This window comes from Danio aesculapii, chromosome 9, assembly GCF_903798145.1.
Source record: "Danio aesculapii chromosome 9, fDanAes4.1, whole genome shotgun sequence".
Taxonomy (NCBI): Eukaryota; Metazoa; Chordata; class Actinopteri; order Cypriniformes; family Danionidae; genus Danio; species Danio aesculapii.
In genome coordinates this window covers 28,861,224-28,880,363 of record NC_079443.1, presented here as the reverse complement: position 1 = coordinate 28,880,363, position 19,140 = coordinate 28,861,224, and the positions used below count along the sequence as shown (strand labels likewise).

The 19,140-nt window shown below is 34.8% G+C and overlaps 2 protein-coding genes across 2 annotated transcripts; one reads left to right on the top strand and one right to left on the bottom strand.

Moving 5' to 3' along the window:
• Window positions 1–1,568: 1,568 nt before the first annotated feature.
• Window positions 1,569–5,269, top strand: crygs2 (crystallin, gamma S2). The gene is made up of 3 exons (XM_056464901.1): window positions 1,569–1,577; window positions 2,261–2,584; window positions 4,986–5,269. Exons 1-3 carry the CDS (start codon window positions 1,569–1,571, stop codon window positions 5,256–5,258), a joined length of 606 nt encoding a protein of 201 aa, XP_056320876.1. The 3' UTR covers window positions 5,259–5,269.
• Window positions 4,848–18,992, bottom strand: lcmt2 (leucine carboxyl methyltransferase 2). Its single transcript, XM_056465710.1, has 14 exons — window positions 18,753–18,992; window positions 15,175–15,299; window positions 14,997–15,078; window positions 14,720–14,909; window positions 12,589–12,745; window positions 11,958–12,147; window positions 10,650–10,757; window positions 10,466–10,553; window positions 10,150–10,386; window positions 8,323–8,535; window positions 8,150–8,247; window positions 7,189–7,376; window positions 6,257–6,392; window positions 4,848–5,566 (listed from the first exon to the last, which is right to left on the bottom strand). Exons 1-14 carry the CDS (start codon window positions 18,792–18,794, stop codon window positions 5,399–5,401), a joined length of 2,022 nt encoding a protein of 673 aa, XP_056321685.1. The 5' UTR covers window positions 18,795–18,992; the 3' UTR covers window positions 4,848–5,398.
• Between the last annotated feature and the right edge of the window lie 148 nt (window positions 18,993–19,140).

Here is a 19,140-nt window from a genome sequence, read left to right as displayed (position 1 = left end):
AGCTTTAGTCGTCCACCACAGTTGTTTTCCGTGGTCTTCAAAGTGTTTTGGTGTTGTCAAACAGTTGTTTTGCTCATGCCTAGTGTTTTTTCTATCTCTCAGAATTTTTTTTTTCTCCCAGGCTAATGATGGCTTGCTTGACTGATAATGACAGCTCTTTGGATCTCATCTTGAGAGCTGATGGTAACAGATTCCAAATGCAGATAGCACATTTGAAATGAACTCTGGACCCTTTTATCTGCTCATTGTAATTGGGATAATGAGGGAATAACACACACCTGGCCATAGAACAATTGTCCAATTACATTTGGACCCTTAACAAGTGGGAGGCACATGCACAAACTGTTATTATTTCTACAGCATTTACCTGATTTGGATGCAAATACCCTTAAATTAAAGCTCAGTCTGCAGTTAAAGCACATCTTGTTTGTTTCATTTAAAATCCATTATGTTCGTGTATAGAGCCAAAAATGTTAGAATTGTTTATAGATAGATAGATAGATAGATAGATAGATAGATAGATAGATAGATAGATAGATAGATTTTTTGGTTATTATTTTAGTGTGTATTATGACTAAGTGAAAGTTTAATAATTGTTATTATTCTTGGCAAAATCAGTTGACTCTGGTCTGGCGGGCACATATCCAGAGTGCCAATTTCGGTAATGTTTGTTTGTGTAACACATGCTTCAGTGGATCAAAAGTATGTTTCTATTTAAATTATATACATCTTTTCAGTGTTTTGAGGGATACTTAGTGTATTGTGACCTACAGTAAGCTCTGATTAGCTACTTCAGGGGTTACTTTAGGTCAAACTATAAACTATGCTAAATCTAAATACAATCAGTTATTTTGGTAAAAAGGGTTCTGTCTGTATATTTGTTTGTCTGTGTATGTTATTTACATCTCTATATTGTGTTTTACTTTTACTGTATTACATTGAAAGAAAGACTTCTCAATCTTTTTATGTTGTGACGTAGGTCTAATGCTATGCACACAAAAAAAGGTCAGTAATTCTGACAGAGTATATGCCAAATAAATAATTTCAATGTGTCTGGCATTATAAACCTAAATCACTGACTATACTCAAATCTATGTCATTTTCTCCAGATTTAGTTTAGTTAGTTGGTTCATTTGTCAGTGGCCGTGCTTGTTGAAAAGAGCTGAGCCAGTGTAATGAGTGGCATTCAACGTGGCATCACACAATCCAATGAGTCCGGGCTCTTTATTTGGCAGTGCTCTTGGCATCAGGTGCTGGTCAGTATGCTGTGTTTGTTGTGGCTCAAGTTGGTCCAGTCGTGGGGTGCAGTGGTGTGTCAGGATGAATGAATGGCTATGCCAGGCTAGTCATTATCCTTTTAATCCCCATTTGCTTTTCTGGAAAAAACCTGAATAGTGCGAGAATCACTGACTCGATTTTTGGATCTCATTTTCATGACAAAGTGAATATCTGGCCCTCCCCTTCTCGTCATTTTGACGTTTGAGAGCTGCATATTTAAACAGCCCCCTAATCATTCACTCTGGACTTCAGACAACTTCCTCCTGACCAGCCTAAATACAATATTCAAGATGGGCAGGGTGAGTAGAACTGAATATAATGGAAAAGGGGCTGAAAATCTAGATTAGTTGCATAAAAAACAATATTGTTTTGCTTTGTGAATGTTAGTTATGGTTATGATAGTTTTTGTAAATTGTACTTATTCGTTATTCTTATTTCGTAAATTTCAACAGTTGTTTTGGAAAGAAATGTAAAAATATGCAGTAAGTAGAAAATTTGCAATATTGTAAACTCATCAGCAACTCATAAGTTATATTCATGTCTTTGTGATGCTTAAATGAGGACACTATTTAAAACACCTTGATTTGGAGATTGTCTAAATGTTTTGTGGTCAGTGAGTATACATTAATGAAACTTTAGTCCTTAATTGTTTTTGGTGTAGTTGATGAAATGTGTTTTTATTTGCAGCTCATTCCATTGTGGATCAGTCTAAACTTTAACAATCATAGTTTTTTTTTAATAGATCATATTGGTTTATGACTGATCAGATTGACCAGTGCTGCTGATAGCTGATTAAGCCAATATTGCTGACTAATATTGTAATGCAAATACCTGTAATATACTAAACATCACATTTACTTAATACCTTAATACACAACCCTACATATTTAACATGCTGGGTGCATAAAATAGAATTAAAAAATTATCATTCCCAGATAAAGGTTAAAAGCATTGATAAGTATTTTACGTTTTGTCAGTTTAGTGGCTAATTCGTACGAATTATGTTGAGGTTACGTTACACGACAAGCCTTCAAAAAGTGGTCTTCAACCTCATGTCTCTCAGATTGTGTTTTTTGAGGACAAGAACTTCCAGGGCCGCCGTTACGAGTGCGACAGCGACTGCTCCGACTTCCACACCTACCTGAGCCGCTGCAACTCGATCCGTGTGGAAAGCGGCGCCTGGGTGGTTTATGAGCGGCCAAACTACGCGGGGAACCGCTACCTGCTGACCAGGGGCGAGTATCCGGAGTACCTGGGCTGGATGGGACTCAATGACTGCCTCAGTTCCTGCAAGATTATCCGCTTTGTAAGTTCAGATATTATCAATACATCAAATATTGGGTTATACTTTATTTTGGTTATATTCTGAGGGATTTGTTAGTCAAATTTATTAACGCACTTTTAAAGATCAGGCGCAAAAGCCTGGGACTTTTTTCTTAAAGTTGAGCTTTTTGCAGTTATTCTCCTTGAATTAAAAAAAAAATTCCATGACTTTTCCCAGGTTTTCCATGACCGTATGAACCCTGTAAACAGTGTAAGCATGGGATGATAACCGGTTTCAAGGTTTACCACGGTTTGGAAAAGTCAAGGTTTTAATACCACTAAAATGTTCTGTTATACCGTTTCCAAAGTATTTGTAATTTTTTAATGTATTTCTTTATGTGTTGTAAAGAAATCTGTGGTTTTGAAACTAATGAAGAGAGCAGAAGTTAATTATTTTAACTATTTAGCTTGACATGTTTAATGCTACAAAATATTATAAACGTTTCTTATAATAAAACTTATTGTGTTCAATAGGGAAAAAGTTTTATCCAGACATTTAAAAAAAAATTATTTTAGAGCAGTAATCACAATACCGTGAAACCGTGGTATTTTTATCCAAGGTTGTCATACCATCAGAAACTTATACCGGCCCATGCCTAAAACAATGTAATAATATTCAAATGAATTCTGGTCAACAAGCTTTCTCCTAGTCAATAAATGTTAAAAGGGACCATCATAATTTAATGTAAAACCTGGAAGATTGGCTGTTCTTAGACTGAGATATCAGACTTTTGCACTATGTGCTCGAACTGAATTCAATTTGCTGGGTTAAAGCCAGTGTCTGAAAAGTGGAAGGTCAGGCATTAGAGCTTTTCTAACCATTACATCCGGTTAACTAATTTGGCCGTAAGGGTGTTGCCAGCAGATCAATTTCCATATGGCCTGCTGTTTTCAATAGAGTCATTTTGAAAGACTGTATTTGTCTGTATAACAGACGCTTGTTGTAATCAATAAACCATAAAAATAATTACACTCCAGTCAATCTAATTCTCTTTAATCTTCTCCATCACTGGCTTAATTTAGAATAAAATGCATTACGTAAGACATGCAAAATCTATAATATTTCACAACATTTTCTGCCTGAAGGCCTTATGCACTTTTAAACAAAAATGCCTGGGTTGTTTTAACTCAAAGTTTGGTGAAATATGCAGTGTTCTTACACCTCTTCCAACTTCAAATTCCAGCACTTTCAAGGTGCATTTTTATGGTTTTCCAGCACCCAACCACCACTGTAAATGACGTTTATATGCTGGATGTACTTTTTCACAATTAAATCCATTGTGCTATTTTATAAATCACAATATGACATTTTAACTTAAACTGTTGAATACTTTAAAGTATATATTTATTGGGATAGTTCACCCATAAATGGTAAATAAATAAAAGTTCAGTTATTGGATGAAGTATCTTTTTAAGTTTAGTCTCTTTCTACCTAAAGTTGATATCTCAAAAAATCAACTTACAGTCAGATGTTGTTTGGGTGTAGTACCAAACTTTCGTCATTCATGATATTTCATGTGCATTGCGATTCAAAATTCATGCAATAAATTAAATCCTTATGAGTCCCAGAATATTCTTACAGCAAATTAATGAACTGTTCCAGCAAGTTGACATGACAACTGTTTTAAACTATTTCTGAGCACTGCGTTTGGTGTTTTTAGCTGCAAAGATACATTCTGCGTGAATGTCTCCTAAATACGCGCATACGGTGAACAGTTTGCAATTAAAACTGGTCGCATGGCAACAATTTTATGCTCTCGCACAAATGCTCCCAAATATATTTTGAGCTTGCAAAGATAAAATTTCGGCCGCATATGCAACCATAATGGTCGCAATTTCGAGACCTGCAATTTCAAATTCAAGCAGGTTCAAACACTTTGTCCAAAATCCAAGCACTTTTCTAACCTTGAACACACTATATTAAAAATCAAGCATTTTCCAGGATTTCCAGCACCTGTACGGACCCTGAATATGGACAAAGTCATTGTGTTGGGCAGGGGTGTAGTGGACATTTTAAAAGTGGGGGGGACAGCTGTATGAGATCATATGTTCATATAATTATTAATCACCTGTTTTTAAATGGTCTGTCTCTAAAAGGGAGGGGGACGGATCCCCCCTGTCCCCCCCGGTTGCTACGCCCCTGGTGTTTGGCCCAGTACTTGAATATCAGAAGCATAACACTATAATATAATTGAAGTAATATGTTTTGAAAATTCTCCAGATTAAATCAGTGGACAGCAAAGTCCTTCAAAGTGGGCAAAAAAGATAAAAGCATCCATTTATTCATGTAAAAACTTATTAAAGTCGTAAAGTATGGACATAAACATAAATATTCATTCTGTTGTCTTTTTGTTTCATTGATCCTGCACATCTAACCCATGCAGACGAGTGGAATGCAGTACAAGGTTCAGTTGTACGACAAACCCGACTTCACAGGCCAGGCTATAGAGTCCATTGAAGACTGTCCATCAGTGCAGGAGAGGTTCCGTCTGCGAGAGGTCCATTCCTGCAAAGTTCTGGACGGATACTGGATCTTCTATGAGCATCCCAACTATCGTGGCCACCAGTACTTCCTGGATAAGGGCAACTACCGCAAACCAGTGGACTGGGGCGCAATCTGTCCCAGCGTTCAGTCTTTCCGTCGCTTCACAGAGTGATGTTTCTGTCACAGTGCTTGGGCTATTTGGTTGCATGCTCAAACCAAAGTTCTGGCTCAAATAAAAGTTTGGCTGGAGACTCACTCAGCAGCACATTTTTTTGCTCGTTTGTTGTTTGTGCTTGAGTGCTATGACTAAAATCAACAGCATAGTATTGGTTTAAGATCCACAGTTACGGGATGGAGATTGAGGTGAGTTCCAAATGAGAAACAGTTTCCACCTCCACCAATGAGCACCAGTTCAGAGCCTTCACAATCCAGAAGCTCAGAGCAGAAAGAATGCAGCATCAGAGGCCAAGGCACACACAACTGAAACAATTAGAAACAGAGATAAATCATGACAACAAATCCAAAAAGGTTTATGCTGGAACAAACTATAAAAATCACAACAATATAAAATGCAGTCCTCAGGTGCCTCTCTTACTGTTCGATAAAAAGTGGGATTCATTTTTAAATATTATTATTATTGAAAAGAATTAACACATGTAATTGAATACACATATGTATATACAGTTGAAGTCAAAATTAAGCAATATTTTTCCAATTGTCTACAGAACAAACCATCATTATACAATGACTTGCCTAATTAAATTGCACTTTAAGATGAATACTAGTATCCTGAACAAATCTAGTAAAATATTATGTACTGTTATCATGTCAAGAATAAAATAAATCATTATTAGAAATTAGTTAACAACAAACTATTATGTTAAGAAATGTGTTGAAAAAAATTCTTTCATTAAAACAGAAATTCGGGGAAAATATATAGGGAGGCTAATAATTCTGACTTCAATTGTATATTCCAAAATTGAATTATTATTCAAAAATACAATTTCTAATATAATTAACTTCCTAAGACTGAACACCTGTTCATACAAAAATAATTACTATAAACATGAAGTAAAAGCAAAAACAAATTCTAACTAAAATCTATAATGATTTTAAAGCCAAAATGATCAATTTTATATTAAACCATTAGCCAGTGCTCGAGTAACTTACAGTATCCAGCTGGATCTCCACACAGCTTCCAGTGTTGAGATTTATTACAGAAACTCCTGGTACTCCATCAGCCTGAAGCCAGACTCCACCAACCACAACCAGCTTCTCATTAATTACATGAGCTGAGTGAGAGTATCTAAAAATAGAGATTTCCATCACACAGAAGCAGCACATATCTTTCTTATGATGCATTCCTTACATTTCTCACACCAAAATAAAGTCTTGACGAGCAGGGCTGCACGATATTGAAAAAATCTGATATTGCGATATTTTAGATATATTGAGATAGTTTCAAAGATGGTTTGAATAGCTCTACTTGACTGTTTTCTGGAGAGTAAAAAATTGAATAATCAAAATGCAAAAAAAAAATGCTTTTCTTACTTTGTTTTGTTTCGTTTCTAGTCTAAATATCAAAAGATTCTTAGACCATATAACAGTATTGTTTAGTTTTCACTTTCAGAAGAAACAAGTGAAAAAAAAAATAATAGTTTTTTGTTTGTTTTAAGGAAGTGATCTGCCAGTGGGGTAAGTGAAGTAATCTTGTTTCGCTTTGAAATGTAGATATTGGGCTGGAAACAAGACACAAATTCTAATTAACAAATGTTTTTTGCATAAATTATATAAAGTCGATATAAATAAAGTGATTAAATACAATTCTGTAGCTCCTGATCAACTATAATCCAGACTGGACATTGCAAATATTTGCAATGTGACTATTGCAGATGCACACTTTGCGGTATCAATGCTGAAACGATATATCGTGCAGCCCTAGTGAGAAGTCTCAAAAGTCAGAGCAAAAAATAAAAAGTGAATACACCTCTAAAAAATAAGTTTGAGCAGTAAACTCTAAAGATTGGGTTTGAAAAACAAAATATTAAATCAAATAACACTGATGACATCAATAAATATATTTATAAGAAAACATTTTGAACCTGGGCACTGGAGGTGGACGTAAATCCTTCATCTCCCAGCAGAAACCTGATGATGTGGGTCTCAGATAAAGGGCATCCCCCAGAGGTCTGCCTCCTTCCCCTAAACCTCCAAATATCACAAGCCCTCCTCCATAGGCACAAGCTGAATGGGAGTGGCGGGCTTCCGGACCAGCACCAACAACTGTAATCTGATGGAAGCACAAAAAAGATTACATAACAATCACTCTTGAGATGTGATGGCTATTTCAGATAATACACAGGACCATTGTTGCACTCTTAGAAGATAACCTCTAATGGGCCTTGCACTACTTTTAGAATGTTTAGGTTCTTTTATTATGCTTATATTATGTTTAAAATTAAGATATGAAATTCACACAAGAACACAAACATGCTTTTGGGAGTAAATTATTTATTTTTAAACCATATTCTTTACATTATTATAAAAACACATGGATGTAGCATGGGGCTAGCAATGTTTAGATAAATGTTCAATCTCCAGCAAAATCAACATATGCATGAAGTGATAAAAAAGTACACCATCAACAGCAATGGAATTAAGATAAAAAGCATCTGCCAAATGCAGCTCATATGGTTATATTAATAAACTAAACGGGTTAGGGTTATGTTTGGGTGTAGGTTAAGGGATGGTACCTTGTTATAAGCTATAATATGCACATGCAAAACAGGAATCTTAAATAAAGTGCTACCAAATTTGGTACACCCAGTACCAAACACATCAGTGTGTCGAAACTGCATGCGTGTTTGGTCATGATCCAAAATTAAATTAAATAAAATTTTAAAAAGTCCAAAATGATGCATGCATCGTGATCCAAAATTAGAAAATGTCAAAAAAAATAAAGGTGTTTTATATTTTTACTTAATGCATTAAAACATAGTTTTGCAACAATTCTGAACAAAGTCACCACCAAACTGTAAGTTTTCAATATGTTTTAATACATGCCTCAGTCCAGTGCTTGTCCTCCAAACAAAGGAAATGTGCATCTCCTAGAACCGGATCCTTTTCAGAACGTCCTCCAAACACAAACAAAAAGGTCTTGTCTGAAATTACACGTGAACAAGAAGTTATTGCTTGCCTCTTATATTGCACAAAATATATAGAGTAAAAAATCTCACCGTTGTAGCATATTAAAGTAGATGTGTGTCGCCATCGTGGCTTTGGACCAGTGCCAGTACAAACTATTTTCTTGAATGAAAGCTGTACTTCATCAGCAAGGTCAACGCTCACCAAAACGACACTTCCTGATGGACTGAGTGGAGAAGATCTGCCCCCAAAGAGAACGGCTCCACCACCAGGGACAGAAGTCAACGTCTGATAAAGACTCACCACTGAGGACAACAAATGTCAGGTATTGCCTTTCACTTATAAACTGGTCAAAGTGGTTATTCTGAAAAACTACAATAAGTAGGTATGAACACTAATAGATTTTTGCAGGCATCCAATATTACTTTTGTAAAGATGGCTTAATCTCTCCATAATATCAGGCTCTGAGAACTGTTATGGAATTTCCTGAGACAAGACCACAAGAATTGCTATGCAATAAAACAATAGACTTTCTGATCTGAGAAGAAGATCAGCAAACCAGCTGTTTAACTGTTCTATTCAAATCACTGTTGACAATGCAAACATGAGCTGGAAAGACAGAGCTACACCTCACCAGGGGCGATTGCGAGAAAGTTCACCCTTCTCCTTTCACCTCAAGCCCCCCTTCTTAAGTTCAGAGCAAATTTCACAAAAATGTCCAAGGTTTTAATATGGTGTATCTTGTAGCCTTATATTCATGTTTGAGATCATTTTAAATGTCTCTGTGTGATTGGTAAAGTGGTCTTAATTTCACTGTAATATTTCACTGGTATTTGTTGATTTGGTTTTTGGCTTTGATAAAATCTCTGCCAGATGCTCCCCCCTATAGAGATAATTAACACCTCAAATTCACCAGGCAAGGGTCTCGGTGACGCTTCTATTATCTTGAATTTATGGCTATTTGTTCTGAGTTGAGTATTTACAGGAAATGTGAACAAATATCATTGGCATCTTGTAGTCAAGACACCCCGTTGCAGCATCTCTGAGACTTATGCTGCAACGTACTTCTCTGGTCAGGTATGCATCTCTAACTCTTTAATTTATCTTTGAGTAAAGGATGTTGTATGTTCACAGCATCATCTCTGAATTGGCTTTCTGGTTGTTTTATTATGTAATTGGCATAATACAATTTTGCCTGACAAATAAAATGTTAAGTTTTGATTCATTCTGAATTCTCCTGAAATCTTTTTATATCCAGTAGATTAAGCGGAGTCTTGCGCTACCTTTATGATTCGACATGATTAGATTGATTCTAAGGCACATTTGACTGTACGGAGTCGTTTTGGCATGACAGCATGGAGAACTTTAATCATCTTATTGCTGAAATTAGCAAGATGTCTGGAAGTGGCTAAATCTACTACTTTTTAGGATAAGTGAGCAGTTGGCAACCAGACTATTAAAGTATTAGCTAACCCTACTGTACATCCTCTGGCTAACTTCAGAGTGTTGACATACTGTTCGTGGGAAGACACGCAAACGCGGGGCGTGAAACTCTGAGCGGCGTTTGGTTATAATGAACGTATTACTGAAGAGTAAGGGAACAGATATAAATCAAAACTCTAAATAAAGTCATAAATAATGAATGTGATCCGTTCTCACATTTAGAAATACAGCTTAAATTTTTGCATCATTTAAAATTAGAGTCAGATTAAATTCGGAGCTAAAAAACGAATACAAATACATTCTAATAAATAACAATATTCTATTCAGGAGCACTAGAAAAGGCCATACCTTCGACCATGCTGTTAGTTTCGTCATTGGGCTAATAGATGGACTTCTACACTTTTAACTCCTTTTAACTGTGATTATTTGGAAAGTTTTTATTTCCAAAATGTAGCTTCTAACCAATGATAAGTCACCTTTATCTCCATGTACTTCTACACAGGCACATTTCCAGCCACCCTCCTCTTTGATCAGGACCCTTGCTGCAGTGTCTCTTCCGTTTCTTCCGAAGCCTCCGGTGAGTAGAATAAATTCAGGGGTCAGGAGGGCAGATGCCATACCGAGAGCCTCCACAGATGGTGATCCGCACATGGGCTGTATGACCAGAGGAGGATGTGTGTCCCACTGAGGAGTCATTAGAGGAATGGAGGATGCTAGGAAAAGAGTGCATGCATCTCAAATTATCATGCCACCTTCCCTAGTCATACATGTAATGTAGGTAATGATACATACCATTTGGTAGTGTAAGAAGAGCTTGCCTGGTCACAGAACCTTTGGAGGCTGTAAGGATGAAGTAATGAGAAAATTTCTGGTGCCATTCCTAGTGAAGATAAACATGTCATTTGGTTAGACTCAGTGGTAATTCTGAAATCATTCAGACAATTTTTTCTTTCTGGGAATGAGTTCATTTGCTCACCTCAAACTCATCAAAAGGCTCCAGATTTTCAACTCTCTGTTGCTCATCTTTATGAAGAAGGTCAAAGTAGAACTGGTTCATGTCCAGACAGACACATTTTTCCCAGCCCTGTGGCAGATAAAGATCTGTTATAATGTGAGATAAATGTTGATTACTTAATATATTTGTAAATAAAAAACTTTAAAATACAAATTAGAATTTTAGCTCCACTTATTCCAGTTTTTAAAGTCACATGATCATTCAGATATTTTATTATGCTAATTTGGTGTTAAAAACATTTATTTTAACTATCAAAATTTCCACTTAATATCTTTGAGTAAGCTTTTTATTTTTAATATATAGAAAATGAAAAATAGCACACAAAAAAAAAATAATAAAAAAATTCACTTTTGATTGAGGGTAGTCTTGCTGAATTAATCTTTTAATTTCCTTTGAACTTTTGAAGAGTAACACTGCAATATATATATATATATATATATATATATATATATATATATATATATATATATATATATATATATATATATATATATATATATATATATATATATATATATATACACACACACATACACACACACATACATACATACATACATACATACATACAGTTGAAGTCAGAATTATTAGCCCCCCTTTGAATTTTTTATTCCTTTTTAAATTTCCCAAATGATGTTTAACAGAGCAAGGAAATTTTCACAGTATGTCTGATAATATTTTTTCTTCTGGAGAATGTCTTATTTGTTTTATTTTGGCTAGAATAAAACCAGTTTTTAATTTTTTATAAACCATTTTAAGGTCAAAATGAAATGCCCCTTTAAGCACACTTTTTTTCGATAATCTTCAAAACAAACCATCGTTATACAATAACTTGCCTAATTAACCTAACCTGCCTAGTTAACCTAGTTATGCAAAATATCTAGTAAAATATTATTTACTCTCATCATGGCAAAGACAAAATAAATCAGTTATTAGAAATGAGTTATTAAAACTATTATGTTTAAAAATGTGTTGAAAAAAAATCTTCTAACCGTTAAACAGGAAGTGGGAAAAAATAAAAATAAACAGGGGAGGTAATAAATGAAGGGGGCTAATAATTCATTATATATAATGACTGGTTAATACCTGCCTGCCTGCCTGCCTGCCTACATATATATCATACCAGACCAGTCAACCAGTCATTATTGTAAATATACCAACACAATTTCAATATCATCCCACTTGTTATGTTACATTATTTAAAGCATTAATTTAAATTAAGTTACTAAAACATTATAAATGGCCATGAAATCTTAATACGAGACTTACTTGCTGTATGAATCTCTGGGTTTGAGCCACAGTGTCTGGATATTGTTGTAGAGAATGAATTTTAGAGTTAAGCTTCAGGAAGTGGCTCTGCATGACTCTGCCAAATGGGTCATCTGGGCGGATCTGTTCATACATCACAAACATAGACTGTGGGAGGAGCCTTGCAGCCCAGCCAATCACAGCATCCGACCTGGATGAAAAAGAATTAAAAAAGATGCATGATAAAAAATACACGAAAGTGTTTTCAAAACAGTAAAAGCTGCATTAATTTGTTCAGAATTGATTTAAAGAGCAATCACATGAATCCTGTCTCACAAAGAATCATAACGGGACTATATTTGATCTGTCGGGTCGATCATTGCAGTGCAGTAGCACAGCACATGAGTGACTCGCCATATCCATAAATAGAGAAATGTACCTCAGTCTATCAATAGAAGCATGCTGTTTTATTTATTAACCTCTAAAAGTGCCAAATGTTACTGCAGCTTTAACTATGGCCTCTTTTTATGGTACAGTAGAAAAAGGGAAACGATTAGAGGAAACAAAAAGACAATGATATCAGATTACATAACAGACTACAGAATGATCACCAAGGCTCAACTGTTGTCCCATACCGAATTCACATCCTCACCATTGTGTCTCCATGTAAGTAAGCACCACCTCTGACAGGATGAGTGTAGGATTGTCCCACTGCAATCCAGCTGCGCTCAGAGTCGCCTCCACCTCCTGCTCCTTCCTGACATCCACACCAATCAAATTATAATGACCACTGCTGATGAACACAGCATCTATATATGGGCAGGAAACACACTGTGATTGTTCTAACACTTATCATTTTTTTTGGAAACACAGACAGACTTGGAGAATTTCACTAGAAAGATCTGCTCATATTTTCTTATGAATTATACAGTTTATATACTGAAGGGTTTGTATGGTGCTGGAAAATCTGAAAAAGTCATGAAGTTTTGAAAAGCCCTTTTCCGGGTCTGGAAAAGTTTTGGAAACACAAATAAATCCAAAATGTTTTGGAAAAGCCATGGATGTTTGTTTAAGAAATATATGTGAACTCAAACATATTTGAGATGATAATTGCGCTGTCCGTCTCTTCACATGACCGTAATTCAAGATAGATGTTGAGTGTCATGTCCAGAAACAATCTCTAACTACAGAGTTAAGATATTGTGGGTGCTAAAGGTAGTTTTTAAATTTGTTTTTTATGTAACAGGGACAAAACACTTTGTTATTCAAAGAGCATTGTTATTCAAAGACAGCCAATGTCATGTACATAGAGCATTTAGCATGAAGCTAATTTGCTGTCCTTGTCCCTGGTTAGCTTTTACATTAAAACAATAATAAAACCATGATACAACATATATGTACAGAGCCACAAACATAAAATGTAAGTCCATCTGTATACTACTATTTTACTATACAAGCCTATTCTACACTACTAATTGTGAAAACTCAAGCAAAACATTTCTAAAATGTTTACACAGACAGCAAGATACTTTCTAAAATAATTTTACAGATATAAAAGAAATATGAACTACATACATTTTTTTAATATGCTGTAATAAATTTGATCAAACTTTTTTTTTTCTTATTTACAACATTTGTAGACATTGCAGGAAACAATAGGTCATGAATAATCACCTGAAAGTTTTGGTCTCGGAATTTTAGTAGTACAAATGTGTATGAACCCATATATTGTAATGTTTAATAAAAATAGTTTATTATATTATATTTGTTTACAAAAGGGACTAAGCCAAAAAGAAAATGAATGAATGAATATTTGTTTATATTTTAAACGATCATTGCTGACAAATTGATAAATGTTTGTTGTTAGAAAAACAGTGAACAAAGTATAAAGATTTCAAATTAATTAGTAATTTTTGGTGGCTTTTATAAGATTTTATTATGCTATTATTTTTTGACATGCTTATTACAATTTATCAGCATGAATGTACAATGTGTTTCCAGAAATAAGATCATAGACAAGATTTAGAAAGAATGTGCCATGCCTTCTAATCCAAATGTCCAAATAGCAAATAGGTTAACTAATCATTTACCAAATAAATAAATATAACAATTTTTATAAGATTAAAAATAATCACAGAAAATAATAACAATCATTAAAAATAAATAAATACACAGATGGAGGTAAAGAAAAAAGGAAAACATCATACCATATATAAGTACTAATATTGGTGATAATATGCGTTTTTTGGCATATAAACTCATTGTTTTCATTGATGGGCAGCACAATGGCGCAGTGGGTAGCGCTGTCACCTCACAGCAAGAAGGTTGCTGGTTCGAGCCCCGGAAGGGTAAGTCGGCATTTCTGTATAGAGTTTGCATGTTCTCCCCCTGTTCGCACCTCCGGGTGTTCCGGTTTCCCCCACAAGTCCAAAGACATGCGCTATAGGTGAATTGGGTAAGCTAAATTGGCTGTAGTGTATGTTTTGGTTCTCCAGGTTGGGGGTTAAGCATTGGGCTAACAAGCCACCTCGTAAAAACATTTAGTGCGACTAAATATCATCTTCGACATAAACGGCTCTGGGAGCAAGTATTTTTATTGACATATTTTATGGCTGTCTTTTGTGAATCACTATCATCATTTTTAATTTAATTTTAATGTACAGTAAATAATACCTAAGTTACAGTATTGATAGTTGAAAGACTCTTTTTGTCTTTTTTGAGTCAAGACAAAACTCTTATTGGTCATATAATCCATTAAAAATATGTGACAATGGATGTCTTACTAGTCTGCTTTTTCAGGACAGTCTCCCAATCAGGCAATGTGTCCTTTAGGCAAGCATTGCTATTGATCAAGGCCGCTTTGCGATGGGCAACTTCTGGAAAGTCAACTTCAAAAACCGTGACACCTCCAAGAGCTCCTTCTGCATGCAGCCGGAAAAACAGCGAGTCAAACCCTGCTCCCAGTGACAGAATCTGAGATTAAGAGGAGGATATGATCATATCTTTCATTCTCCACACAGTAAGAACACATATACAAAAAACAAGGACATTTCTTCCCACCTGTCTCCTGAGGCAGGATTTTGTTGCATGGAGAAACTGCTTTACACAGTGATCGACTGCCTTCCAGCGCACATAATAACCTCTGACATAGAAATAAACACGCATCATAGATACAGTATAAACTCTCTTGTATGACATTAGAATTATCAAAACAGCCTGAACTTTCCAAACCTTTTACCTATTAATGAGTGGAGCTCTTCTTGACATCTTGCACACAAAATGCTTGAGGAAATCATCGTGGAAGTAGCCCTGTGCCGCTGCTGACACCTTACTGACCACACTGCTGTCATTTGTCCCTTGTACCTGAGGAAGAATGTGAAAGGAAAAGAGGTATTTCACAAACGAATGTCACAGTTTGGGAGAACACAAGGGTGAGATGATGGCAGAATTTGGCTTTTTTTGTTTGTGATCTAACCCTTTAGGTTTAGAGTGTTTCATTTATCTAAAATGTATATTATAAATAGGTCTGAATTATTATTAGGTTATTATTATTATTATAATAAACTTTTCAATATTTACTATTTTTTCCTAGTCGTTATAGTACTGTTTTTGGCATGCATAGACACATTTATTTCCTTATTTATTTTAATACTTTTTAATATTCACTTTAATCCAGTTGAAAATTATATATTTAATATAATTCACAATAATTTTTCTATTTTGGCATTTTTTAATGTTTAAAATATTTTAGATATTGTTTTTAATTATTCGCTTTATTTTTTTAATCCAATTTGTTATTTATTTTTTACCTTGATAATTGTGTGTATATATATGTGTGTGTATGTATGTGTGTGTGTATATATATATATATATATATATATATATATATATATATATATATATATATATATATATATATATATATAGTTTAAGTCAGAATTATTAGCCACCCTGAATTATTAGCCCCCCTGTTTATTTTTCCCCCTAATTTTTGTTTAACAGAGAGAAGATTTTTATAACATTTGTAAACATAATAGTTTTAATAACTCATTTCTAATAACTGATTTATTTTATCTTTGCCATGATGACAGTAAATAATATTTTTCTAGATGTTTTTCAAGACACTTTTATACAGCTTAAAGTGACATTTAAAGGCTTAACTAGGTTAATTAGGTTAACTAGGCAGGTCAGGGTAATTAGGTAAGTTATTGTATAACGATGGTTTGTTCTGTAGACTATCGGGAAAAAAAATAGCTTAAAGGGGCTAATAAACTTGTCCCTAAAATTGATTAAAAAATAATAAAAACTGCTTTTATTCTAGCCGAAATAAAACAAATAAGACTTTCTCCAGAAGAAAAAATATTATCATCCATCAGCCTATCAATGAGCAAAGACGATTGATGTTGTCCATCCACAAGAATGAAACTGCATTAGAAGGCCTTAGAGGAGAAAAACTCTTCTAACTACAGCTGATCAAATCATTATTAAACTGGTAAGTGACTTTCTGAGTCGATCTTTCTCTTTTGTATGATGTAGTGCTGTATTTATACCATAAAACTGTAGTGTATTGAGTGCGAGATGGGGCTCACATATCAGGACTATAGGTGTTTTGTGTTGGCCACTCTATAACCCTGAGTTACTTTTTGGTTGGCCATCTGTTTGCTTCTAATGAGTCTCTTGTTTTGGTTACTGCAGATTAGTTTAGTAAAAAGAGCTTTGTTTCTTATTTTAGGAACAATTATTGTGGTTAATTATTGTGATCTCCCGATTGCAACAGAGAAATACTGGCAAATATCTCTTGACTGCCACATCTAGACATTTTATGCTGTTCAGCCTTATAATCTTAAAATGTGATCAAAATAAGCTGTTTTGTCATCAGATACGTTAGACATTACGCTAGAGAATCATTCAAACACTAGCTCTAAAATGACGTTGGTGAATTAGTAACGGCTTCTGCTGTTCTGAAATCAGCTGCAGATAGAATTGATTGTAGAAAAAAGTAGTTCCTCTTGCAAAAGGATTTTTAGACTTCATTGATTTTATTTTTTATTTACACAATTATGCCAACGACTGTTGTATAAATGCAATATTACACAAGTAGCAGTGCGATATGGCTGCATATCGTTACTAGTGGGACACTAAGGCACGCCTCCCAGTGCTGATATACAACCATATCGCACTGCTACGAGTGTGATATTGCTCATACTTATATATACATGCACACACACACACACACACACACACACACACACACACACACACACACACACACACACACACAACTTATATTTCATTGATGCAAGTTTTGTCAGCAAACATTTCCACTGACTTTTTTCTTTCCATTTCCTGTCTCCTGGACGCAGGGGTGGATTTATTGATTTGGGAGTCCTGAGCCATTCCAGCCATGGTGCCCAACAGTCTGTGGCACCCCAACAGTCAGTTGCTGTAATATGCGCCTTATGTATGTTTATTTATTTATTTTTGTTCTTTACTTATATCACTCAATCTTCTTCTACACATTATATTTTAATACAATCTCTACACAATAAATGATTTGTTTTCTTAAAATTCCAGTAGTACAAATGTGTATGGACCCTGATATTGTAATATTTAATGAAAATGATTTATTATATTATATTTGTTTATATTAAATTATTATTGCTGACAAATTGGTAACTCCTTGTTGTTAGAAAAACATTTCCACTGACTTTTTTTTCTTTCCATTTCCTGGCTCCGAAGGCAGGGGTGGATTTTTTGATTTGGGAGCCCTAAGCAATTCTAGTCACTTGCAGTAATAACAATATAATATGTAATTATTTTGCTGTCCTTTTCCTATATCCCTCAATCTCCTTTAATTCACTCATTTTCTTTGAGTGCAACCGCAGGAAACCCACGCAAACACAGAGAGAACATGCAAACTCCACACAGAAATGCCAACTGACCCAGCCGAAGGGCGGGTCTGTGAGGCGATTGTGTTACCCTTTTTTTTAATACATTATATTTTAATACAATCTCTACACTCTAACTGATTTGTTTTCTTAACATGAATTCACAACTAAAAATAGTAAATCAACTCTTTAATTTTTTAATTAAACCTTTAGGTGCTTCGATTTCTCCCACAATTCAAAGACATGCTTTACAGGTGAATTGGGTAAGCTAAATTGTCTGTAGTGTATGTGTGTGTGAATAAGTGTGTATGGTTGTTTCCCAGTGATGGGTTGCAGCTGGAAGGGCATCTGCTGTGAAAAACTTATGCTGGATAAGTTAACGGTTCATTCCGCTGTAGCGAACTGAGATTAATATAGGGACTAAGCCAAAAAGAAAATGAATGAATGAATGAATGAATGCTTTTTACCTGAATTAACTGCTGGACAGCTTCATGATTAGGGGTGGGGGCAAATTTGCATGTGCGTAATAATGGCGTAAATCTTTTTTAGACCTTCACCAACATATAATAAAAAACTATGTTATATATCATTTAATTTATGCTTCTATGCATTTACTGAGGGCTCCCAGATTTCCCGGGGGATTAAGCGACTGTTTACCTTTTTTATTGGTTAAATCCAGCCCTTGCCTTTGGCACCTAGACACCTCACACTACAGTTCACATATTGTCATATCATATGTTGTATGATTTAGTGCTGCATTATGATTTATGCATTACAATTATTACATACTACACCAGAGAATCATAACACTGGACACTTTGACAGTTTTTAAGTGGTGAAATTTTCTGTGACAAATTTCTTAAAGTTGATGACAATGAGCCGATCCTGTTAAAAACGACATAACGAATATAAACAGTGGCAGACTCACAGCAGCATCTTTTCCTTGTTCTCTTTTTCTGTTTACTGGCATCACTCTGGACACACGTGGAGCCTTCACTGTGAAAACAACAAGGAAGCAGCACAGCGGAAGCGGCTCCACATCATTCTATAACAAAAGCTTTTCAAATAGAAGCTGATAAAAGAATTCAAAGCGAAATACGTTCAGTCAAACCAAAGACTATAGAATATACATATAAACTTGTATACTTTACGTGCTGAGTGTCGCTACATGCACAGTGGGATTGTACCATAGTACACAGCAGCACGGGACTTTTAACAAATTGTTATTTTACATTTTTTTTCTTTTAAATTTGATATATAAATAGAATTTTTTATACATACTAACGAAATTGGCGTATTGTTTTAAAATAATTGAT

Bases quoted from the DNA above. Each gene is read 5' to 3' on its own strand.
- crygs2 (XM_056464901.1), top strand. The intron at 2,585-4,985 runs GTAAGTTCAGAT...TAACCCATGCAG, and splicing joins CCTGCAAGATTATCCGCTTT to ACGAGTGGAATGCAGTACAA.
- lcmt2 (XM_056465710.1), bottom strand. From the start codon at position 18,794: ATGCCAGTAAACAGAAAAAGAGAACAAGGAAAAGATGCTGCT. The intron at 8,248-8,322 runs GTGAGATTTTTT...GTGTAATTTCAG, and splicing joins TACTTTAATATGCTACAACG to ACAAGACCTTTTTGTTTGTG. The intron at 6,393-7,188 runs GTTCAAAATGTT...CTCTATTTTTAG, and splicing joins CGTCCACCTCCAGTGCCCAG to ATACTCTCACTCAGCTCATG.